The sequence below is a fragment of the Halichoerus grypus genome, chromosome 5 (assembly GCF_964656455.1).
Source record: "Halichoerus grypus chromosome 5, mHalGry1.hap1.1, whole genome shotgun sequence".
NCBI classification, from domain to species: Eukaryota; Metazoa; Chordata; class Mammalia; order Carnivora; family Phocidae; genus Halichoerus; species Halichoerus grypus.
Window position 1 is genome coordinate 180,004,905 of NC_135716.1, and position 26,504 is coordinate 180,031,408.

General features: G+C 40.8%; 1 protein-coding gene across 9 annotated transcripts in view; it reads right to left on the bottom strand.

Annotated features, from left to right (window-relative positions):
- KIF1B (kinesin family member 1B) overlaps positions 1–26,504 on the bottom strand; it is a 137,807-nt gene that overhangs the window by 46,219 nt on the left and 65,084 nt on the right. For 8 of the 9 annotated variants that reach the window (XM_036123477.2, XM_036123474.2, XM_036123471.2 and 5 more), the window contains 7 exons: positions 26,399–26,478; positions 24,861–24,936; positions 21,298–21,377; positions 20,695–20,801; positions 19,830–19,913; positions 19,163–19,343; positions 18,961–19,033 (listed from right to left, as the gene is read on the bottom strand). In XM_036123477.2, the coding sequence (XP_035979370.1) occupies positions 18,961–19,033; positions 19,163–19,343; positions 19,830–19,913; positions 20,695–20,801; positions 21,298–21,377; positions 24,861–24,936; positions 26,399–26,478 (681 nt within the window). Of the gene's footprint in view, positions 1–8,278; positions 13,639–18,960; positions 19,034–19,162; positions 19,344–19,829; positions 19,914–20,694; positions 20,802–21,297; positions 21,378–24,860; positions 24,937–26,398; positions 26,479–26,504 lie in introns of those variants that run through there. The other variant, XM_036123478.2, reaches the window with a different exon arrangement.

Genomic DNA, 26,504 nt, shown 5'->3' on the forward strand with positions numbered 1-26,504 from the left:
TTTCCTGCTTCCTTGGGGTGACCCACTTATAGGCTGTCCTGAGACAGAGGGATTCGGTATGGCCATGTATTGTTTTCGAACAGAGCTCGCCCCAAGTCATAAGTCAAATATTCTTCTCATTACAAAGGACCACTGAGAGCCTCCTAGCAAACTATTATGAAAGGAGCTCCCAGTGGCGATGCCAAGAGGGACGCAGATATTCTCAAGGCTCATCATTTACCACTGAGTCTCACAGGGGAATTTTCTCTCTTTAGAGGAGCTGGCACTGAGCAGGAGCCAGAGACACAGCTTCAGTCGATATCGAAACACACTTTTTAGGAGACTATGTACTGTGGCAAAAAAAAAAATCTGCAGGTGAAAGTTCTGCTCCTGGCACCTGCTCTTACTAGTCTTATAATTCTGGGAAAGTTAAATCTTCTCTACACTTCATTTTTGTCATCTTTAAAATGAACAGTTTAGTTCCTGACCTGTCTCCCACACAGGACCGAAGGAAGAACCAAATGATGAACCATTTAAAAATGCATGTGGAAGTCTTCTTCATTGGTAACATACACTATCAAAGTGACAGGCTGTGTTTTAAAAAGTTTATTTGCTGGGGCGCCTGGGTGGCTCAGTCGGGTAGGCATCTGACTTCGGTTCGGGTCATGATCTTGGGCTTCTGAGATCCAGCCCCGAGTTGGGCTCTGCGCTCAGTGGGGAATCTGCTTGTCCCTCTCCCACTGCCCCTCCCTCCGTTCATGCTCTCATGCTCTCTCTCTCTCAAATAAATAAAAATCTTAAACATAAATAAAAATAAAAAGTTTATTTTCTAAGTATACCCAGCACCCAGATCTTGGTTTCTAAATACTATTCCCCACTAAAAGGAACCAGGGTTCTTTGGGAAAACAACCGATTCCAGGTCTGAAGCAAGGAAAGCACAAGGTGAGCTCAGAATATCTTGTGCCAGAAAGCACAGAAGTGCTCAAACATTGATGGGGCCATTTCCAAAGGGCACAGAATCCCAGTAGCCAGTAAATAAGAGTAATAACAGAAACACGATATAGCACACTGGGTATTAAAACGACTCCAGGAGTCCACAGTGTTACTGAAAGAAGAGGGAAAAAAAAGGAGAAGCCCTTCTTTGCTCCCCCGCAAAAGCCAGCTAATAAATAAATGCAGAGGAATGGCAATTAGAAAAACTACATTGCAGCCCCAGATGTAATGGCTGAATCAGGCAAGAATCATTAATAAATGCCAAAACAACTGAGTGAAAGGTGGATGGAGAACAGAATAGTCACACAATCCCAAGTGCCACCCTAGATACCCGTTAATAAGACAGAGAAAGAGCTGGGAAACGTCACATTAAATTTATAAACTTTAACATTACTGATAACAGGACAATTGGACATTTTGTCTGCCAATGTGACACGAGGGAAGTACACAATGTCACCCTGACAGCTTTCTTATCAAACATGCTTAACCTAAATCTAATCTTGAGGAAATAAACAGACTAATCAAAATGTAGCCTATTCATGGGGCGCCTGGGTGGCTCAGTCGTTGAGTGTCTGCCTTCGGCTCAGGTCGTGATCCCAGGGTCCTGGGATCGAGCCCCGCATCGGGCTCCCTGCTCAGCGGGAAGCCTGCTTCTCCCTCTCGCTCTGCCCCTGCTTGTGTTCCCTCTCTCGCATTCTCTCTCTCTGTCAAATAAATAAAATTTAAAAAAAAAAAAAAAAAATGTAGCCTATTCAAAAATACCTATGTAATGAAAGAGAAAAGAAACATCATAACCAAATGTAACACAAACTTTGCTCAGAACTGGGATTAAAACACACACACACACTTGTAACCACTATATTTTTTAGACCATTAGGAAAATTTGAAAATGGACAGTATATTATATAATACTGAATCAGTACTAAATTTCTCGGATAGGTTAATGGTATTAAGAGAATATCCTTGATTTTAGGATATACACAGGGCAGTATTTAGGGGTAAGCTGCATCATGCCTGCAACTTACTTTCAAATGATTCAGAAAAAATACACAAATATGGGTATATGAAGGTTCATTATACTCTTTTCAGCTTCTTGGTATGTTTGAAATATTTCAAAATAAAAGGTTGGGGAAGGGGTACTTTTTTTCCCTTAGAAAACCAAATGTTCTATGGGATCCTTTCAGTAAAAAGAGAAAGATGGCTGGTTTACCTAAAAATCCTCAGGTGGGAAAATGTTAATATTTTATCTTGAGGATTTTTTTCTTGTTTTTCATTTTCCCCCAATTTTTTATTATAGTAAAATGCATGTGACATAAAATTTACCATCTGAACCATTTTCAAGTGCACAGTTCAGTGGTGTCAAATATATTCACACCATTGGGCAACCACCACCATCCTCCTCCAAAACTCTTTCCATCTTGCAAAACTGAAACTCCATACCCACTAAACACTAACTCTCCATGCTCCCTCTCCCCCTCCCCTGGAAACTACCATTCTACTTTCTATGATTTTAACTACTCTATTCCATATATGTGGAATCACATAATTTTAGCTTTTTTCTTTTTTTTTTAAGATTTTATTTATCTGAGAGAGAAAGAAAGAGAAAGATGAGCAGGGGCAGACGGAGAGGGAGAAGCAGACTCCTTGTTGAGCCTGACATGGGAGCCCGATGCAGGACTCGATACCAGGACCCTGGGATCATGACCTGAGCCGAAGGCAGACACTTAACCAACTGAGCCACCCAGACGCCCCAATTTTAGCTTTTAGTGACTAGCTTATTTTTGAAGCTTTCTTCAAGACTCAGTTTACAAGTTTTATTGCTCAAACTACCAATAAAAACAAAATCCTTAGATTCTGACAGTTAAGGTATGAAGATGACCTTCCCTTTAAAGGCTCTGGTTATGCTTTAGTGGCAGTAAAGCTCACATAAAAAGGTTTCCTGTAACACTATGGACTTAGAATTTTAACTGCATTTTGACTCAGGAAAATTTCTATCAGCAGTTGACAGTTCAAATATCAACACTATAACCTGAACTGGCCCTCCTCTTCCCCAAACCAGGCTGTATATGAGCTTCCAACAAGGACATTTTGTATGTCATCAGAAAAACTCGAAGTATTGGATTTTCCTACAACAAATGGATAAACAAATTTGAATACTATTGTTCTGTTGATTTCATGGTGGAAACTAGGATAATTATGGAAATCCCATCAAATAACAATATATTTATCAGTAGCCTTTTGTGTTTATAAGAAGTCCCAACTAGTTAGATATATCCCCATATTTATAAAGGTACTACAGTGGCTGTTTCCGCTTGTAGAATGTTCTCCCTCTCCTGCCCATCCTTGTTTTTAAACTTACTTTGCACCAGGAACTGTTCTTAATGTTTTGTATAGGTTATCTCAATCTTCCCAAAAACCCTAGGAAGATGGTACTACTGTTACCCTCATGTTAAAGAACAAAAAGGCTTAAAGAAATTAAGTAATTTTATAAAGATCAGAGTTAGTGAGCATGGATATGGGATTTGAACTCAGGCAACTGGATTCTAGAGCATGCATGCTCTTTTAACCACTATCATGTCTACTACATGCAGATGTTAGGAGAACAGTGGTCAATAAGACAAAAGTCTCACTGGTGAGGGAGAGAGAGATGATCAATAGTAAACATACACAAGACACACCGTGAGTTCAGTAGCGAGAAGTACTATGAAGGAAAATAAAGGTTGGTAGGTATGGGGGCTGACAGAGAGGCAAGAGGAACAGGAGGAACTTTTAGATTAGGTGCTCGGGGAAGGTCTGTCTGCAGAAAGGACATTTAATCAGAGATCTAAGCAGGCATGCTGAGAGATCTCCGGGGGGAGTGGTGGCAATGGTGATGATGCCAATCGAAATAGAACTAACAGCAAGTACAATGGTCTTGAGAGCGAAAGGTCCCTGGTGTGTTTTCAGGAAAAGCAAGAAAACTTGTGTGAGTGGAGTGAGGAGCTACAAGGCTCAGGGATGCAGTTGTGAAGGAGGCAGACAGGGACTGGGTTATGTTCGGCCTTAGAGGACATGGTAAAGACTGTGGATTTCATTCTAAGGGAAGCCACTGGGCAGTTTAGAGCTGGGAAGTAATATGGGTCTAGAACATGTTTTAAAAACATCGCTCTCCGTGGAGGAAAGCGTGGGGACAGCAGTGCTGGGGAGATGGTGGTAGGTGGCCCAGGGTGTTAGCAGTAAAGGTGGTGAAAAGAGAATGGAGTTGGGGTATGCTTTACAGGTAGAAGAAATACAACTTACTGATGATGTGGTCATGGGGTGTGAGAAAAAAAGGGGGAACCGAGGATGGCTCTTGGATGTTTCCCCTGAACTGGTTGCCAGTCAGCTATATGGCTGTCAGGTCATAGTTGTGTGTCGGCGTTTTGAGGTCAGGGCAGAGGACTGAGAAAACACCACTGGGTTTGTCATCGTGGAGATCTTTGGTGGCCCTGAGAAGAGTGGCTTCAGTGTGGTGATGTGGAACAAGAGTGTGACTAGAGTGAGTTCAAGCAAGAATGGGGAAAAGAAACAACAGAACAATAAAAAGAAATAATGGGGGTGGGCGAGTGGTAAATAATAGAGCAAACTCTTTCAAGGAGTATTTCTATAAAAAGTAACAGAGAGGGGTGCCTGGGTGGCTCAGTCGTTAAGCATCTGCCTTCGGCTCAGGTCATGATCCCAGGGTCCTGGGATCGAGCCTCGCATCAGGCTCCCTGCTCGGCGGGAAGCCTGCTTCTCCCTCTCACACTCCCCCTGCTTGTGTTCCCTCTCTTGCTGTGTTTCTCTCTGTCAAATAAATAAATAAAATCTTTAAAAAAAAAAAAAAGTAACAGAGAAACGGAATGGTGGCGGCTCTCAGACAACATGGGAGTGTTTTGTAAGTGGCAAAACAAAGCTGTGCTTGAATGGAGGTGTTCAAGAGAAGGGTAAATGCATGGTGAGTTCTTGAGAAGGTGATGGAGGATAAAATGCAGGGAAAATGGGTGGGGCTAAGGTAGGAGCAAGGCCAGTCCAAACACCATCAGGAGGGAAGGATGCATGATGGATGCACAAACTAGAAGTGGGCAGAAAAGAAGTTTTCTTAGGATCAATTCTTTTTCTCAGTGCAGCAAAATGGAGGTCATCAGCTGAGAGCAAGGAAAGGGCACCTTTCATTACCAGAGTCTCCTGGTTGTAAACTTTCAGCGCACCTCATAGCATTTTCCCTCATAGCATTTGTCACAAATATACCCTGTAACTACTGGTGTGACTATTCATCTAATGGCTATCTTGTCCACAACTGTGAACTTCCCAAGGCTAGGGATCTGCCATTCACCACGGAATCACCAGCATTTGGTGCCTATCTGTCTTCTAGATCAGATACATAGAAATGCACTAAGCTTCTAGTGGAAGTCCTCAAAAGTGACTATCTTCTAAATCAGGGTGGGCAAACTACAGCCTCTGTGACAAATCTAGTCCCCTGCCTATTTTTTGTAAATAAAATTTTTACTGGAACATAGCCACACTCATTCCTTTGCATACTGCTGCTATTTAGCTGTAACAATGGAGCTGAGCAGTTGCAACAGAGACCATGGGACCCACAGAGCCTAAAATATTCACTATCTGACCCTTTACATAAAAGGTTTGCCAACCCCCCATTCTAGATCAGTGGCTCTGAGGTGGATGCTGGCCCAGCAGCATCAGCATCACCTGGGAATTTATCAGAAGTGCAAATTATGGGGTATCTGGGTGGCTCAGTCGGTTAAGTGTCCGACTCTTGATTTCAGCTCAGGTCATGATCTCGGGGTCATGGGATCAAGCCCCGAGTCAGGCTCTGCACTGGGTGTGGAGCCTGCTTAGGATTCTCTTTCCCTCTCCCCCTCTGCCCCTGCCCTCCCCCATCTCTCTCTCTCAAAAAAAAAAAAAAACATAATAATAAAAGAAAAAGAAAGAAAGAAATGCAAATGATCAAGCCCTACCCCAGACCTCCCGAATCAGAAACTCCTGAGGTGGGCCCAACCATCTCTATTCTCATGAGCCCCCAGGGAATTCTGATGCACATCAGTTTCAGAACCACCCTTCTGGGTAATTGTACTGAGGAACAGTGGAGCTAACAGGATAGGTAAGGCATTTATTCTAGGTGAGTTTATGTTCCCATGGAAGAACCAAACAAGCACAAAGACAGGCTGTCATTATTAACCTGTGAGAGCTGGCCTGGCGTGGGCTGGGGCAGGAGAAGTGCCTTCGAGTGCAGGTCTGAAGAGGAGTCACACATGATGAGGCAGGACTCGAGTGTTGGGGAAGTGCAAAAGCCCAGAGGTGGGGACACACTTGGCATGTTCAAGGACCAAAAAGTCTGAAGTGCTTGCCATGTGGGAATGTTAAGAGATGAAGTCAGAGAGGCAGGCAAGCAGCGAGAACACGGAACACTCCGTAGGCTACGGTAAGAAGGTTAGAGTTTAAAGCACAACGGGAAGCCACCAGAGGCCACTGATAGGATCTGATTTTTATTTTCACAAGATGATGCTGGTTGCTATGCGGACAGTGGCTTAGGGTCCAGAACAGAAGCAAAGAGACAAGGTAGGAAGAGCACTCTCAGGAAAAGATGCTAGTGCCACACTGGAGCATCTCTGAGGAAGTGGCATTTAAGGTGAAATCAATGTCACCATTCTAGGGTTTCTGGTTGGGTCTGTTTTTGACATTAGAGACTTGGCTCCTTTTGCTAATATTGCCTTCCTCTTTTAATGGCAGATTATAATTAGCAAGCAATAGCCGGAAGGAAGGTATCCACGCCCCAGTTCCTGTCAATGCCTAACCTTGCTCCCCACCTGCGGCATGGTGAGGACGCAGCCTCAGTCAGACCTCTCCCTCCAGAGATCCCACAACACCTATTCTTAGAGTGAGTGGCTCCTATTTTCTCCCAGTCCCCCAGGGCCATCTTGGTCTCACTTACTTTCCAACCATGATCCAAGTGAGGGCATTCATCACCTTTCCGGTCGTACATACAGGGTTTATCCCACCCACAAACTGATTTGTTGATTCTACTTTCCCTCTCTCTTTTGTCCCTGCCTTTGGAAAGTATTGTTTCTCTTTTAGTCCATACAGCAACTTCCCAACTGAGGCACTGGGCTCTGAATTTGCCTCCTTCCAACTCAAGCTTTAACCATTACTAAAAGGTGAATCTAATCACGCAATCCCCCTGTATAAAATCATTTGGTAGCTTCCCATCACACTCATGATAAAATGCCCACTCCTCAGCATGCCATGACGTGGACCTTGTCTGTTACCTGTCCCTGGCACGCAGCTGCTGTGCTGACCACCGCGGGTTACTCGCAGGTACTCCCAGTTCGCTGGACCTGACATGCTGCTTCTCGCCCCCAGCCATTCTTCACTTGGATAAATTCCCAGTTGTACTCTGGGAGGGACTCTGCTCTTGGCTCAGGGCCTCCTCCTTCAAACACCTTTCCTCACTCTCCCCCTGTGCACATGACTATCACTGCACACCTCATACTACATTGGAATCCTCTGTGTCACCCTAGAAATGGTCAGTCAGATCTTGGCAACTTTTCCACCAGTTTCTCCAATAGCAGAGAAATACAAAGTACCCTGAGGGACAGAGTATAAGGCCTGAAGCAGACCAATCCACGTATAACATTTTTCTCAAGTTCCAAATTTCACATCATAAACTCACGGGGGAAAAAAAAGAGACTCATGTAGATTTTGTATTCTACTCCATAATACATGATTGTGTCACTTTTCAATATAAAAAACAATGTCATGTCCAAATGATCATTAAGACTGATGACCCACTCCAGAAAACTCTTCTGCTTTATCCTGTGTCACCTCCAGCACACCACGAATACTCCGGGTGGAGAAGAGCAGCGATTAAGGGTAAAAAGAGAAGCTAAACGGACTTACTGAAAGCTTTGTAGAAATTCAGTTTCTATCCATGTGAAGGGAACTATACTATTTCATTTTAAAAACTTTCAGATTATATGATAAAAAGATAAAAAATACAGCTAAGATAAACTCAACTTACACTAGACAAGTTTTTATTTAAATAAAATGTGGCATAAAGTAGGGGTTAAAGATCCCTTCTAAGATAGAATTTTGATAAACAGAAAAGGGAACAGAAGCAAAAGCTTTAAATGAATCAAGTTCATGCAGAAATATATTAAGAAAAAAGATTTGGTTTGCAACCATCTTCCGATTAAAAAGGAATAAATAAAAGTCAAGACCAGACTTAATCAGCACCACCCTGTTTCACTTTTCCTTCTTCCCACATCAGAGAGAAATCACACTCTTAAAAGATGGTTTCAGCTTTTATTGAACGAGGACTTTATTTTCTAACATGACAAACTAACTCTCCCTTTCTGAAAAGGTAGATCTTACACTCAAAGACAATCTTCAAGCATTTTATTTTAGAAATTGGGGGAGAAATCCATAGTTCATTAACAAGATTCACAACTTCTTTTTACAGTAATGATGGCAGGAAACCAATACATTTCACAACCTAGAGCGGTTCAAACTAAGTATGTAGAGCAGATTTTGAAATCTTGGAAAAATGACATAAACTGGACAATTACGAAAACTGCTCATAATGCGGACTCTGGCTCTGACAGTTTAGGACAGATGTTGGCTCTACACTGTATCCGAGAAGGGGTCTTCACTACGGGACATTTTCACACCAGGACATGGCAGCTTCCCCTCCTCCCAGGCTTTTGAACGAATCATTAAGGCAAGTCTACAAAGGACCAGTCAGGCACAGGGGTACAGCAGCTGACCAGAGGAAATCTATGTAACTTCCTGCAGTCTGACAGCCTTTAATGCAGGCATCAGTGTGGCAAACTCTGTGCTGTGTTGTGTTTACTTTCAGCATCAACCTGCACCTAAAGCACAAGAGGTCACTTCAAGTCACTTCAATGGAATAAACAATCCCCAGTCATTGCATTTTCAGTGAATGAAGCAAACAATCTGAAGTGCTAGAAAGAATTAGAGGCAAAAATAAAGGAAAAGCCCTTTGGTTTAGACTTATTAGATGAACAGAATGTCTTTAACTCTTCAGGGAATACCACTGTGGCATACAAAATTACACTAATTAATTAACACTCCTTCACATTTCCATAATTTTCAGATCATATAATTTCAGCAGCACACTTTCCCCATTTTTCTATAATAGCTATGAATACTTTAATAATATAATAACGGTTTAATGATGACCATTTCTCTTTGGTCATGTAGTATTTAGGCTTAGGGAGAGATCCTGTCAAATTTAAAAACAAAAAAATATAAGCTATACCAATAGCTCACAAAAGCATGGCACTAATAGCTTCTTTAGTAAAAAAAGTCAATGAAGTCCTTTTATTCACATTTACCCAAAGTTATCTTCTAAGACAAGCATCTGCTCTGAAACGCAGGAGGGCACACATGTGGCAATCAATCAAACCCTGGTTCATTTCTTTCTGGTCATCTGAAATTAAGGGCTCCTTTAGAGATCTAAACATTTTAGCAATTCAAGGGCACCTAGATCAGCAGATGAAGCACAAACACAAACCTAATTCTTTGGAATATCAGTGTGGGCACAGTGCTTACCACAACCCACACTTATAAATGCAAATGCTGATTACTTTCCATTCTATAATGTCACCTGATCACCAGTAGAAACTCACTCCTGTTGTTTATCGGGAAAGGGAGGCACCTGCTCAAAGTAAGATTAAAAGGCCACCATAAAAACGAAAATACTATCCTATGGTATCTCAAGTTAGGGAAATGAGAGCCCACTTTTGCTACGGAGTCGAAAGTGGAGTTAATTATTACTAATATTAATACAGGTATCCCCTGCATCTCGAAAGTGTGTGTTAGGCCACTTTGCTTCTATGAAAGACCCACGTTAGTACCTGTTTTTGCTACCCGAAAGAAGTCCAAAGAGGATTTTTGATTTTACGAAAAATTGCACTTAGTGTGTGTGTGTGTGTGTGTTTTGCAGCGAGCCAGTTTAGAGGTAGCACGCACATCCCAGGCAGCTAGCGGCCCCACCAAGCTCCTTCCTGGGAAACACACACAGCGTGTCAGCATCCAGCCGCCACAGCTCTGAACTGTGTCTGTGAGCATCTGGGCTTTATCTCAATTTATTTTGCGCATCTGTCAGCAAGATGTGTCATAAGGTATCAGAAAAGCCTAGGAGAGGTGGTTTTTTTTTGAGTCTGGGAACCCTCAAAAATTTTTTCCATATAAATTAATAATAATGGCTTCTTCACTTTACACCATTTTCAGCTTATGAAAGGTTTCACAGAAACACTCTCTTTCGGAAAGCAGGGGAAACCTGTCATAGAAAACGAATTTTTTTGCAAGAAAGGAACAATTAATATATCTGTTTCTAAGAATCATAAAGAACAACAACTGGGGCTTACACAAGATGCACTGAAGTGACTGATCTGAAGTAGCCTAGTGAGTTCATTCAAACCACATGGTACAGGAGATTGTCTCAATTTAAGTCCACCCATTACAAACATCATTCACCCTAATCTGCCTAATCTGTCTAATCTGCCATAAAACCTCAGCTAAAGACTAGAACCTTTCTAGCTATGAAAGCAAAAATATCCCCAAAGTTAATCAGAAGCAACTTTCTGTGCATTAAGAAAGCATTTTCTTAGAAGCAAAAAAAAAATAAAAAATTAAAAAAAAATACTATGATTAAAATAATGTGTTCTAGTAAGGCATAGAGCCCACACGCAAAGAAAAGAAAACCATATAATCACAATCTTTAAAGGCTTCCTTGAATGCCACTCGCTATGTTGGCTGCAATTCTACACCGTCTGGAAGCCAAGTGCTGGGCAGGTGACTCTGTGACTTAGAGGAGCTGTCATCACGAAGTCAGGCAGTGTCCCAGACTTCTCTGGCTCTTCGCACCGCCTCTTAAAGAAGTTGCTGAATAGTTCAAGAGATGAGGAAGGATGTAGAAAACTATTCTTTTCTTCCCATTAATATCCATCTTTTTTAGTGGATTCTCCAGTGAGGCAAACTGAGACCACGACACGGTAAAATGAGGTATTGATACAATTAATGTTCACCAGGACTTCTCTCCTTGCTTGACCATCTGTGAGCATTACTACTGTACGCAAAGAATAGTTTATTATACATCATCTCCTTTATTCTCAATCCAACCAGAGTTAACTTATTTCATGATCTCATCATCTACTAAGAATAAACAGCACAGAGCCATACGCTGTGGCCTTCTCCCCACGTCCCACCTCTTCCCTCTCCACCAAATAAGCTCCCTGTGAACTTACACACACTGCTCAAAGCGCCATGCAAGTGTTTTGTTGGCGTTTCTGTTGGCATGATTTTGGTGAATGGTTCAGAACGTGAATGTGTGTGTGTGTGTGTATGTGAGAAATGGTATGTTAAACTTCAAAAAGCAAACTACAAACAAATCCAGAAACGGTGCCAATTTAAAGATTTCAGTATTATGACAAATTTCATACACATACTGATACATTCAAAAGAAAAACACAAACAAACCCACTGAATCAGTTCTATGTAAAATATGGTAGAAAAAGAAGATGGGGAAGTTCTGTGGAAGGATGCAAAGCTGTGTACTATAAACTATGTCCAAAGACATTTAGTTCTGGCTTATGAAAATTCCAATTATATTTAGACAGGAACAGACATGGATGAGAAATCCAAAGCTGTGTCCACATAGTTGAATGTTGTTAAACTAATGTCTAACATTTACGGGGAAATAACAGACACTTAAATTCTGTGTATCAAATTCCCCCTTTGAATGTCTGCATAAACCAAGAGGCAGGGCTTTCTGGGTGTCAGATCAGTTTACAGGCATTATAAAAACATAACAAACTTACACCAAAACAAGATCAGTCTGTGTAAGTGTATTATCTAGGCACCAAGAAAGGAGGAAAGTCTCAGAAAAATAAGGGAGGTCTCAGTGTTTTGTCCAAAATTCCAGAAACTGCCCATTTGTGGCATACAAACAAAAGGGAGGTGCTGAACTGTCTACCAGTGTTTTATGTTTTAACAATATTAAAATCAGTTAAGATTTGTAGGAACGCAACATTAAAACCATAATGTAAAGAGTAGAAACTCAAGGCTAAGGCTAGAACCAACTCAAATCATGAGCTAACATTGCCTGTTTCCTCCACCAAGATTTCAAGTTTGTCCAGTAATTTATACTGTGGTTTCTCGACCAGCTTTGAGATTGGGTGCCGAAAACTGGCGCCTCATCCTTGGAGGTGTCACAAACTGGCTACAGTGGTTGGGCTTGTCCGTCTGCTTCTGAAAGGAACTGGCCGCACTGCCCTCTAACTGACCTCCAGTGTTGTAATTACAGTAAGACTGACGGTGTTGGTGAATATGGCGCTTCGCCTGGAAAGTCTGCAGATCGGCAGTGGGGTGACCACTGTGGGAATTTAATGATTCTGAGGAGGCAGATGCCTGGCAGCGTGTACTTTTCGGTTGGCCATTATTGAGAGAATTGCTTCTCCAGCGTAACTGAGGTGGCTGTTGTTGGGTGTTAATATGCTGCTTGCTAACTTGGATGTGATCTTGACTTCGTGTGCCCTGAGAGCCCCATGGTAACTGGGGATCCTTAGAAGTTGCTCTACCCCCCTTTTCTTGGCTCTCCTCTTTATTTCCTTTCCTTCCGTCTTCATCTTTTGGGATTCTAAGCTCTATGACCTCATCTTCTGTTATGATGATATGAGTCCCAGGGCTCCAAGAGTTTCTGTGTTTAGGGTTGCTCTTAAAGGGGAACCGGGGCTTGCGGTTCTCAGGAGGGATGAACCTATGAGGTACGTTCTGCCTACGCAGCTGCTTTGCTATCTCCTGCTGTTGCAGATTCTTAAAGCGGATTTGCTCTTGCCTCATCCAGCGCAGACGTCCGCGTCTAAAAGCGGGATCCCCGTTCATCAGCTGGGAAACGCGCTCCTCCTTCCCAAGTTCTCCACTGTCCCCTCTGCTTCCGTCATTTTCAGACTTGTTACTGACACCAGCACCAACAGGCTCCTTTGCTCTGTGGTTTCCTTGGCTTTTCTGTTCCTGAGATCCAATCAGTGGCAAGACTTTCTCCATTTTGAGCATTTTGTTTCTTAGGACTTTTATTTCCTCATCTTTCATGTTATTTTGCTTTTTTACTTCTTGCAAAATATCTTCCAGTTTGTCAATATGAACCTTGAGGTCGTCTACATCAGTCCCACCTTTACCACTGGCCATCACGTCTTCGATCTTCTCATCCCCTACACCGACAGTGTCCCACACATCCCTGGCCACTGCCCTCCAGGAGTCCCGCTCATTGGGATCTTTCTTCCCATACATGGCACAAAGCTCTTTCATCTTAACAATGGCCAAGGCTTCAATCTCCTGCCGACTGTGCCTAAAATCGTTGAGCGCAACCTCATAGCATATCTCTTTTACGGCCTGAATCTTAAGATCTGAGATGGTGACCCACTTGGAATCTTTACTCAGGCGCCTTCTTTGGGGGATTTGATACATTTTAATTGGCTCTCGTTTCTTCCCACTGCTAGGGAGGCCACACTTTTTAACAATGGTTTGCAACTTGCTGGGAGGTAGCTTTTCTCTCAGAGAAGTAATCAGTTTCCAGCTCTCTTCACAGGACCTCTTGTCAGAATCGTCCCCGCTATCAGAATCCGCGTCCTTTGGAAAAACAAAATCAAAAAATGGCCCCAAAATAACCAAAATTAAAATGTAAAAAAGGAAAATCAAATTGAAGAAAAAACAAGTAAAAAAGCCTTAACCAAATTTAAAACCAAAACCAAAAAATAAGTAAATAAAACTTAAAAAAAAAAAAAAAAAGATAAAACAAAAAACCCCCTAAGTGGTGTGTAAGTTTATCAAGACTTATGTATATATAGGTCATTAATATAAAGATTTGCTAATGCGAATTCCCACTTTCTGGCTTAAGTGATGAAATCTGCAATCCAATTTCTTAGGAGGATTGATATGGTGACCTTTCCCTCTAAGGTCATGTGAAGTTATTAACAAAATGCTGTGAAGTAACACCTCCACCATCCTGCGGAAATGCAGTAAAACCTACACCCCACACATGCTAACGCCCCATGCAGCCATGTCCCCACATTTGCCTTGGTTATTGCTGTTGCTTCTTCCAGAAACTCTTTCCCCCATGAGTGAGCACAGATGCCATACAAGATGTGACGAGCAGGCGGATTAACAAAGGTTAGTAAGGCTGTAGGATGCCACGTTTTGTTTAGCTTTACTAAAAAGAGCAGCCCTAGAAAAAAGTTAGAAGAGGAGAAGGTAGAAAAAGAAGCAGTCAAACAGGGATGATGTTAAAAATGAATCCCTATCAGCAGACCACATGGGGTTCTTATCAACCAAACTTTTTTCTAGAAGACAAGTGAATTTTGAAACTAGTCCTTCCACGAGCATATACTGGATTTACTATTTTCCTGTCATGCTAAATTGATGTGCTACATTTGTACAACTAACATTTGTTATCCAGAGAACAAGGAAGCATAAAAAAAGGATCCTCATAGTGGGTCTGCTTTTGTGTTTTCACACTCTTAAACCAATAAACACTTCACCTCCAAAATTTTAAGAAGTTTCCAGAACATAAATTAAGCTAGGCAAATATACTTTCATTAAACATCATTTAAAATTCCCCAAGTAGTATTTTAATAAATATGACCTAAAGATGTTTTCTATGAAAACCCATGGCATTTCTAGCTATTTGAGGAGTATCACCTTAAGTGACAACTCTACCTATCAGCACATAAAACAGATTATATTCTGCTTAGGTAAAATAGATCCACTTTAAAATGCTGTCTCTAATTCTGTCTTTCCAGCTATGTTTGCACTTTACCTCATTTTCAAAAACTTTAGTTGGGCAGTCAGGCTGCTGTTTACTTCTGTTTTAGGCCCAAGTAAAACAGCAGCCCAGGGGTGCCTGGGTGGCTCAGTCAGTTAAGCTTCTGCCTTTCGCTCAGGGCATGAGCTCAGGGTCCTGCGACTGAGGCCTGAGTCGGGCTCCCCACTCAGAGGGCAGTCTGCTTTTCCCTCTCCCTCTGCTGCTCTCTCGCTCTCTCTCAGATAAATAAATAAATCTTAAAACAAAACAAAACCGCAGCCTGACTGCCCAACTAACTAGTCTTCAAGGGCTATCTGGATAATAATTAATTGTTCTTAAATAACACAAGCACATCTTCATGACATGAAAGCAATGTTGGATCTACACAAAAACAAAGTTAGATTTAGAATTCCCTATGGAATTAAGGAAGGCTTAAGGAAGAATTTCTATTCAGGAAATAAAAGTTCCTTGGAAAAGAAACTATTCACTTAGAAGAGTAGTTCAGGATAGTCTAGTTAAAAAAAAAAAAAAATCTTAATACTCTCTTTTACTTGGCTGTGATTACCAAAATTATCTCTAGTAAATAGTATCTTGCTTTCTAGGCCAAAGATTCCTATGTACAGTTGTTTCTAAAAAATAACTTTTAACAATAATGACAATAATTTGGTCCCTGAATTTAGAGCTGCTGATTTGTATTATTTGTACCTATTTGAAAATTTAACAAAAAGCAGATGGAGTTAAATTTATAGACTCTATACTATTTTTTTTTCATTTTTAGTTTAAACCTCAGAATGTCTCATCTGAGTGATAAAAGAGGACATTAATAAACATTAGAGAAAAAAATATGTCTGACTCCTAAAAAAGGTCTTCCTGCCAGTATGTATAAACTAAATTTTACAGAACATAATATACTCTGACTGTTCCCACATAACTGACAACTATCACTCTATCCCCACCCCAGCTTCTTTTCTTTTCCTTTTAAGATTGCTCAAGGATGAAATGAATACTACCTAATCTACGAAATAACAAATATTCTAATCACTGCTTTCATAATATCACGCTTGAGAGGCAGAGATCAGGTCTTTAAACTCTAAAATAAAACATAAATAAATAAGAATATCTACATAAATCCAAAGGAACTCAAATTAAATTACGTGGCCATAATTTTCATTCTTTTTAAAATACTATCACATTGGGGGCGCCTGGGTGGCTCAGTCAGATAAGCGTCCAACTCTTGATTTTGGCTTAGGTCATCGAGATCAAGCCCCACATCAGGCTCCGTGCTGGGAGTGGAGGCTGCTTAAGATTCTCTCTCTCTCCCTCTGCCCCTCCCTAACCCCCCCCATAAATAAAAAAGATAAAATAAAATAAAATACTATCATATTGTCTTTGTAGAATATGTTCAGCTTACAGCCCCCATATCACATACTGACCAAGATACTAAAAATTCCGTAGGCAAAGTTTATGTGCCAAGATGTACACCCTATCTCATGTCAAAAAAGATTTAAAGATATTTAGATTCACTTATTACAGAGTTGGAAAAACTACTACTCAGGTCTGGCCAATTCGTGTCACTAAATGATGCTTCTGTTTTCATTAAATCCCAATGCAAAGGCCTCCTGAAGAGACTGTGCAAGAAGCTTGTGCAGAAAGAAGAAAGAAGATACCTAAAAGACATAGGTGAAAAAGCAAGCACAGAAAGGCCAGGTGTGTAACAGAGCACTAACTAGAAGAGAAGGTTCAGCACTGCGACTATATGACGCATTTGGGGAACTATCATAATAGAAAACTCATGAGCCTGAATTCCGTTTTTTAATGTTGTCATTATGCAAAAATGATTACATATAATATTAAATACATATTTACTGAATAATTATTCCTTTATATCCTCTCAGTGTTTATTCATAGGGTGCATTCAAAATGTATCTGTTGGCTGACCAATACAGGGTCATAAAAATACATCTTTCATTCAGTATTGTTACTGCTAGATATTCTTCAGGCTAAGGCATTAGAAATCAATTCCTCTGGAGGACAAGAAATCTGAGTGGAACAGACAGTTGGACTTAGGGGGATGGAAAGCAACCTTCTTGCTTTAAGTAGCTGCTCTTGAAAATCCTAGCTTGCTTTCAGATACACAGAACATATGACAACCAGAACCTGATCACTTGCAGGCTAAGTATGTCCCCTGGAAACTAAATATGTCTTAGAGACATTTACTTTCTCTTTATTTGATGGTCATCATCTTTACTTCAGAGCAAAGAACGATCATCAGCTCTTGGTTATGGAGAGCACCAGCCATCATCATTCTTTCTCACCTGGTTATTCAAAGGCTGGTCTTGGGTCAGCAGTGCTGGCATCACCTGGGAGCTCGTTAGAAATGAAGACTCTCAGGTCCCACCCTAGGCCTACTGAATCAGCATCTGCATTTTAACAGGGCTCCCAGCTGGTGAAGAAGCACTGCTCTTACTGGACAGAAAGAACATGGAAGCAATTCAGAAGCCCCAGGTTAAGCCTCAGACCCATGACTTAACAGGTGTTTAAGAGTGAGCAAGACAGCATTTTTTAGCCTCAGTTCCTCAACTATAAATTGGAGGTACTATTACTCATTTTATTTACATACACACCTATCAAGGAGGGCTGTTTGGGGAATTAAAAAAAAAAAAAGATGGATGTTAAAGCTCCCTGTAAATTATAAAGCACTATACAAATACAAGGCACTACTGTTAATGATACATACAGCTTAATGACACCTGTCCTCATTTGATCTGTCACAGACCATCAGAGGCGTGTTATTAGATTATACATTATTAAGATAAAAGGCTCCTCATGTGTCACAAACCTTTCAAGCTCCTAATCACACTGTAGTCAAATCCTTCTGTTTTCATTAAAAACTAAATGTCAACTAGGCCTCGTGAAGGGATTTGAACACTGCTGTTATCTTGCCCCAAATACCTGATTTATTCTTTCTTGGACTTCACTATAGTTTCTAAGACAACAAACTAACTGGTTTAACCCACTGCCAGGCCTAAGAAATGAGTGGCCCTGAAAAAGGCTGCTTTTGCCATTTCTGGCCCATTTAGCACCAGCCTCTCTTCTCCAAAGCAGAGCATGACCAGAAGGCTGCAGTTTACACACAGTATTTTAGATGCTACGTTTTATGCTAAGGGAAGAAACCAGTATCCCAGCTTTCTCCTTATCTTAAAAGAAGTCTATGAGTCTTAAAAAATCCTAAATTGTATCCACAGTACCCAAAGGTTTATTATACCTTTCCCTTACACATCAAATGAATGCCAAGAAGAAGCTTTTTATGACCAGGGCTTTGTTAACCAAAGCTGAATGGCTTTAAAAATGAAAATCTAACTAATGGGTCAACTTATTTATTCATGAGATTCAGTTTCTATCAAACTTAGAGAATCAATTTACATCATAAAATGCTAAATCTATTAGCATTATAAGCTGCAACCTCAAACCAACTTTTCAGCGGCTTACCCAAATCTTTCTCAACCCGGAGAAACCAGGCTTCCTTCTACTATCTGAGCTGCTGTGTAGCCCCTGCTTCCACTGTCATCCCACACGCCACGGAGACCCTTATTGAGAATTCAGACTCCATGCAGGGGAACAGAAAAGGATTAACACATGCAACTGTGCAGCAACACTTTTAGACACAGTTTAACTAAAAAAAGAAAAAGAAAAAAAAAGTCTGCCCAGCACAAGAACAATCCCCAAGTCAGCCCAAGAGCAGAGAATTAGTACTATCAGGTGATCAGAAACAAAACCAAGGCAAACACTCACTAAATTCAATATTCAATATAATTATCATTAAAAGAATCACCACTGCGGCGTACTCAAAAACCACCATCAAGAGGTAAAGCCTACCAGAAAAGATCCCACTAGCTCCTCAAAAAGCACTTGGTTTTGCTAGAACTAAAGATTTAAGACATAAAAGGCACAAAACTGTACCTTTATGGACACTTTTTCAAGCTAAGGCTACCAGGAGATGTAAGTTCATTCTCCATTAAGTAAATGAGAGAAGAGCCTATGGTATCAATGAGAGCTGGACAAGCAACTGGGCAAGTGCTCATCTGTGGAACAGGGAAGGTATGAGAACAAGCTGCCCTTTTCCTAACAGAGGATTCAGGATGGACTCCTACCAGTCTCTGCTGCTCCAAGAGAAGATCTGCTTCTTCCTTCTCCTTTTTGTATAGGATCTCCATCTCCTGTAGTCTAGAAGGAAAAGAAAAACAAGAGAGGAAAGAACAAACTGTGAAATCACTGGGCTGTTCCATGAGTGCTATATACTGCATGTTTAAAAGAAGTGATAGTCATGGGGGCCACATCATATTTGTGCATTACCTCTTCTCCATCTCCTGCTTCATATCAATCCCTTGTTTTTCCAGAAGTTCTCTCTGGGCAAATGTCCAGTCCACAGGCTCAGAGGGGGTCTCGGCAGAAGGAGTCTTCTCCCGCTCTGCCCGTGCTTGCTCCGGGTGGTTGAAACGAAACACATGGTTTTTACCCATGATGATACGGTTTCCTAGCACAAAACAGAAACAGAGTTAAGAAGCCATTTTTTAAAGGTATACCTATCTAAGGTAATAACCTCACTCTCCCTTCCTTTCCCTAAGGCAAAAAGAGAGCTTTTGTGGTTTTATAAGAACAGAAATCCTAACGCTATCATACTTCAATCTTTAAACAAAGAGTCAAAAATTAAAGAGTTGCTCACACAAACCACGTGTTCTTTACTGAAGACTTCAAACCTTTCCCAGTCTCAGGGGCTCCTGAGTGGTGGCTCAGTTGGTTAAGTGTCCAACTCTTGATTTCGGCTCAGGTCATGATCTCAGGGTCCTGAGACTGAGCCCCAACTGGGGCTCCCTGCTCCGCAGGGCGTCTGCTTCCTCCCTCTTCCTCTGCTCCTCCCCCCAACTTGCGTGCACTCTCTCTCAAATAAATGAATAAAATCTTTAAAAAAAAGGAAAAAGCAAAGGACTTCAAAAAAACAAAACAACTTTCCCAGTCTCACCTGAGCGCAGTTGAACGGGCTGGGCCACCCTCTTGCCATTTACGTAGGTTTCTGAGCGTTCACAGGGCTCTAGGGTCACGATAACTAAGAAGAACAAACTAGTATTAGCATCACAAACCAGTGGAATAAAACAATGGAAAGAAGATGACTGTGAAGATTCAGGGTAACTAGAATACATTCCTGCAACCAACCAAGCGGCAGAGCATCTATATAATAGTTCATTTTCGGGTATCAAAACCAGCTGTGTGGCTAAGAGAAACATTTAAATGAATGTGACAAACCTCAGAAGAAGATGGGAAATGGTCGTTTTGGTGATATGTGACAGTTCAGTCCATAAAACTGAAAACCATCAGAAATCTTAAGTATAAGATATAGGTACTAAACCAGAAACATAAGATCAAAAGCAGCTAATATTTTGATTAAAGGAATGAGTCATTTAGCACAAAAATACCATTAGATTATTGTTCTGTTAGTAACCCAGACAAAAATCAAGACCGACTTTTTCTTCCCTTCTAGAAAAAATACATTCTGGGTTAAGATTAGGGGTCCTTCAAATCTCCCACTACCCAGGATATTTGTTCCTTTCTTACTTGTCTATTAAATAATTAACATTCAAGACCAAGCCTAATTGCCTATGTCCCGCTCAGTTCTTGGCAGTTACAAAAGGGCTCCTTTTGTCCAGGCTATTTTCATGTAAAATAGCTATGTCCGTCCCTGCATTTGTAAGCAGGCCAGGTTTCTCCATTTTCAAATATTAGATTGTACAAAAAGTATCACTGAGAGAGACAGGGAATAGCAAGCCCTGGGGATTTCTAGTAATATAGAATGAAAAGGTTGTTGGAAAAGCTACGCCAGGAACTCTCACCGTCCCCACTGTTGTTTCTCTCGCTCCGGAAGATACAATGCTCTTCTTGAATGTGAGCCCCACTCAGCACGATGTCCTGGCGCCGTTCAGCATCTGCTTGGCCAACCCTGAACACAAGAGAAAGTGTTTCCCAGGGAAATTCAGACACAAAAAGCACTGAAAACAATGAACCTCTTTCTCCCAAAGAATATTCTTTGGTATGTACAAAAAAGGTATCGCTTCTTTTTATCAGAGGCTTTCAACTGCAAATTTTATTTTCACATATGATCAACCTCCCTACATTAGAATAAGAAACCAAGGAGCAAGGATACATCAATGTAACTCACTCAGCTTTATAAAAAGACACGAGTGAACTGATCTCCCTAATGAATTCATATAAGAAGTTAGAAAAAAAAAATTTTACTTAGGGTTTTTAGGGAAAACTACATGTTAACTGGTTCAGATGGCTAAAGCACTTACATAATTTGGGAAGACAGGATAGTTTGTAACTATTTCAGACACAAAAAACAGCAAATCATTACAATTTTTCAACAAATAACTTTTTAGTTATTCAATCATTTATGAGAACAGAAAACAGTAAGTGACCAAAAGAAACAAATATACCTTGTAATTCCATCTTTGATGTAATAAAGCAGGCATTCAGACATTAGTGGGTCCTCATTGAGGTTAACAAGATGTGGGGTCTGAAAAAGGGTACAGATGATCAATTTGGAGCAAGTACCACTGGGTGGGCAGTGACAATAACAGTGACCTACAGGAGGCCAATGGCTTCCTGGATTAACCACAGTCCCTAGAAGAGGGATGTCTTTTATTCCTAGTTCCCAGCTGCAATTCCATACAAAAAGAAAACACTCTCTTCAGGCCTTCTCAAACTGCACTAATACATTCTATTTAAAAACAGGAGTTCAGGGATAAAGAACAAGATCCAATTCTTGATAAGGTCAAAGCATGAAGAACACAAAAGAAAAATAAGGACAGGATGATTCTCTGGATGGGTTAATAATTTTTGTAACTATCTGGACAAAAATCTTGAAGGGTAACAAAATATGCCACCCCAAAATATGCCACTTTGACATACTGATTATTTTGAGCTGAAGGCACCTGAAAAACAGCAAATGCAGGGAGAGGCTTTCTTTGAAACCCCTCTCATGCCTAAAGACAGGTCCTCCTAAATGGCCTCGGCTGCCATGTCCCCTCGGGAGTCCATTAACCAGGGAGGAAGGACTTGAATCCCAGGAAAGGAGACCAGAAGTCGACACCACACTCAGACTTTGTCACAAACGATCACACCTTCCATCTGTTCTTCCAAGGGCCCCTTCATCTTTCCTGAAAATCATTTATTCCCCCCTGAGAAGCCTACATTCCCACTCGCCTTTTCCTACTAGGATGGTATTTAAGTCTGAATTCTAAGCCATCTTGGGGAGTCACTCACTTTCCCTTGGGTAGCTCCCACACATACATGAGGCAGACATGTTAATATGTTTATTTTTGTTTTTCTCTTACTAACCTTTTATTACAGGGCTCTCAGCCAAGAACTCAAACGGGTAGAGGGAAAATTATCTTCCCTTCCTACAATCTCCAGAAATACTTTTCATTTACTTTATAAAATTGTTTTTGTTTTTTTTTTTCAAGATTTTATTCATGAGAGAGAAAGAGAGAGAGCGATAGAGAGAGCACAAGCAGGGGGTGAGGCACAGAGTGAGAGGGCGAAACAGACTCCCTGGCAAGTAGGGAGCCCAATGCGGGGCTCGATCCCAGGATCCTGAGATCATGACCTGAGCCAAAGGCAGACGCTTAACCCACTGAGCCACCCAGGTGCCCCTATAAAACTGCTTTAAAAAATGGGGGACTGGGTGGCACAGTCAGTTGAGCATCTGACTCTTGGTTTTGGCTCGGGTCATGATCTCAGGGTTGTGGGATCAAGCCCCACACAGGGCTCTGCACTCAGTATGGAGTCTGCTTGAGATTCTCTCACCTCCCTCTGCCCCTCCTCCCCCTAAAATAAATAAATCTTTAAAAAAAAAAAAAAAAGTCCCCACATCCCCTGGCATTTCCCTCTATAATTTTTATCACTTCTTCCATGGTCTCAGCTATTGTCTTTATTAGTCTTTACATTAAAGAGAAATTAAAATCACTGACGTTCAACAATATACACATCTTGTAAAAATCTTCATCTAACTCTAATATTTCTAAAATCTTTGAAAAACCAACCTTCTTTGGTGAAAATACCCCACTGGAATCCAAAAATAAGTCACATGGTCTTGGGGTCAAAATCTACTCAAGACAGTGCCAGCAAATGTGGAAAAATGAAAGAAGAATCAGATGAGAGGGTTAAGAACAGGGAATGAGAAAGATGATTAAACAGAAATTAGAAAAAGCTCTACATCAGCATCTGCCTCTGTAGTCTAAGAGCTCTGCTGGTTTGAGAAAGTCAAGTCCCTCTGTGGGCAGTGTTCTTTAAAGCCCATTAGGACACTGGCCTCAGAAAAAGGGGATCCTGGAAACAGGTTTTGTCTGTTTGCCCCTTGCCTTAAAAGTATTTCCCCCGACCCAGTTTTATGGAGGTATGATTGACAAGTAAAAATTGTATACATTTAGGCTGTACAACAGGTTTTTTTTTTTTTAAGGTGGCGAATGTGCATGCAATGATTACCACAATCAAGTTAACACATCAGAAACAGGTTCTAAAACTGAATCTGGATGTAGCCAGTGGTGTATCCCTTCCTTTCCTGAGGAAGTCTAGAAAGTTAAAACAAGATGCATAAAATTAAAGTAAGAAAAAGCTTTGGAAACAGAGATCTCAGTGTGGAATTCCGTGCTGTTTATATCACACCACTTATTCAAATTATTTATGACTTGTGTTAAATGCCATAGTTTTACAAGTTGTTACAAAAATTTTCCATATAGTTCTTAACACTCAAAGACGTTGTAAAATCTCTTTCAATATACACAAAGGCACAAATCTGATCAAACCCGTAACTGCTAAAATCTCCACAATCCTAAGTATGCTATCTCAACAAATAATGTCTTACTGAAGGAAACACTATTAAACTGAAAATCACAGACTGTTGGCAATACACACACAAATTACTGTTATTGTTATTCCAGTTCTACGATGTGTACCAAAAATGTCTTTAAAACCATCTTCTTTGTTGAAAATAATGCAATGGAATTCCTAAAAAAAGTTATGTGACCTTGACAGAAAAACCAAACCTAAAGAATCCTAGCAAAAACCAGGAATATTTCCTATCACATAAACACAAAAATGGAAACCCCCCTGCCCATTCTATGCCAACCTAGAGAGATCATCATCAGACCCGCAGAACATGTGTAAGTCTCTGATAGGCAAGCTGGGGTCATCTGAAATGAAGAACCATTTATTACTGGCATGAATATATCTGCTTTGTAAATAAATAAATATGTTCTATTACCGTCATATAAGAAGCACACAAAAATAATTTGATAACAGTTTTCCAATATCTAAGAATAACTAGGAAGCAACTTAGTAAAACAAAACAAAACAAAAACAAAAAAAAAACCCAAAAACCAAAACCTACCTTACTATTCTAATTAGCTACAAGGAATCTACTACCTAACAACTATAAGATTATGTAAGTGGTAGGGTACTATTGGAGTCATTTAAAAAAAAAACCTAAGAAAGGAGCAGAGGAGGCTAGAAGGGTGAGGACAGGAATTGCTTTACTCAGTATAATGGTTGTCTGTAACACAAACTACAGAAACAAACTTGCGTGGTATTTTTCTACACAAACCTGAATAGCTGAAATTGCTTCCAAAGAGTTATAAATCAGGGCTGCTGGCATCTGTGGGAAAATCTACATAGAAAGAGTAGCCAAACTGAAGCAAGGTATGTGAGGTGAGAGGCTGGGAATTTAAGAGAAAGCAACAATGCAGATGAGTAAACATACTGAATCATGACCGAAAGTTATACTGCCTTGGGTTTTATTTTGTAAACAGCAAACACGATAGGTATTTTAGAAACAGACTGTCCTGTACTGGAAGATGAAATCAGAAATGTCTGAAATTAAGACAAATCTCAAGATAAAATGAAGGGAGGAGGGGCCAGCCCTGGAAGACCAGAAGTGCGTCAGTGACCAAGACAAACAGGAAGTGCTTCTGTTGGGTTGAGTTTCACAACAGGTTCCTACCTTCTTAGGTGAAAAAACTCCCAGGGTTCCTCCGTCTTCCCGAATGGCCACTCCCATCTCAGCCAACAAGGCCTCTCTAGAAAAACAACAAGCACATCAGAATACCAATACCAAAATGTCAATTAAATCAGTCTCTTGTGAACTGGAAAGTAAAGCATGCAAAGCAAAAACTATTGTCTGTGTTAGTAATGCAAATGTGAAAAATCTGTCTATCCCATCATTCATGAGAATTTAAGGGAAACAGCACATTCAAAATAAGTTCTGTTCCCATGTTAGGTAAAGTTGAATTCACCCAAATAAGAACTTTGTCTCATCTGACTTTGGAGGCAGACAGTAATTCATAAATAATATGTCTATTAATATAAAAAAAAGGAAGACAGGGGTATTCCTTAAGGCCAGACATCTAACTCAAAGAACACTTCTTCAAAATCTAAGAAAGCAATCAGAAAGTAACTTGGATATATGAAGACTGTCTATAAGTGTGATGTTCTCAAATGTGATGCTCCCATGCCCAACATCATATTGATTCAAGAATTTTAGCTTAAAATCCCTATAATAAGAGGGGCGTCCGGGTGGCTCAGTCGGTTAAGCGTCTGCCTTCGGCTCAGGTCATGATCTCAGGGTCCTGGGATCGAGCCCCACGTTGGGCTCCCTGCTCAGCGGGGAGCCTGCTTCTCCCTCTCCCTGCCTCTCTGCCTACTTGTGCTCTCTATCTCTCTGTCAAATAAATAAGTAAAATCTTTAAAAAGAAAAAAATCCCTATAATAAGAATATTCTAATTGTTTGATACATCCACTGCATCAATACATCAGCACTTACTTCTACCTCATCTTCCATGAAGGGGGAAGACAAGTCTGACCTTCTTTTAATGTATATTCATCCCAAGAGGAAAAGTATTATTTTGGGTTATGCTCACCTTCAGGTAGATAACTGAGAGGTTAAAGTAGAAAAGGGATTTTAAAAGTCTGCAACTCAAACTACTTCACCTCTTACCAAAGAGGTTCTATAAAACATAACTCAGACAATCATCAGAGAGCTTTATTATTTGGGCCTTTATCAAAGGCAGTTGTTTTACAAAGTAAAAACTCTATCCCAGGGTACCTGGGTGGCTCAGTCAGTTAAGCATCCAACTCTTGACTCTCGATTCCAGCTCAGGTCATGGTCTCTGGGTCATGGGATCAAGCCCCGCATTGGGCTCCATGCTGGGTGTGGAGTCTGCTTGGGATTCTCTCTCTCCCTCTGCCCCTCCCCCACCCTAAGAAGAAATGTTAAAAAAAAACCCCTCTATCCCTCAGTATCTTCCATTTTACATGGACTCTGAACACGATGCAGTATGGTAATGAGCACAGGACTCCCTAGAGTAGTCTAACTATATAAGCTCTGCTAGGGGAAGACCTAGAGCAGGCTGAGTTCTGTTCTGTTCTGTGGTTGGCAAGGGGGCCCTTCATTTTTACTTCCAGCTCAACTTCTCCTTCTATAAAAGGAATCCCAGTTCCCCTGAGAATATGCAGACAACCCCGAGAGCTTAACTTGCTGACCTCTCCATTCTGATGGCCTCTGTTTTACGCAGCTTCTCTTCCCAGGTCTCATTCAGCTCAGCAATGATCTTCTCTGATTCCTAAGAGGAAGTCCACAGTTAAAGTG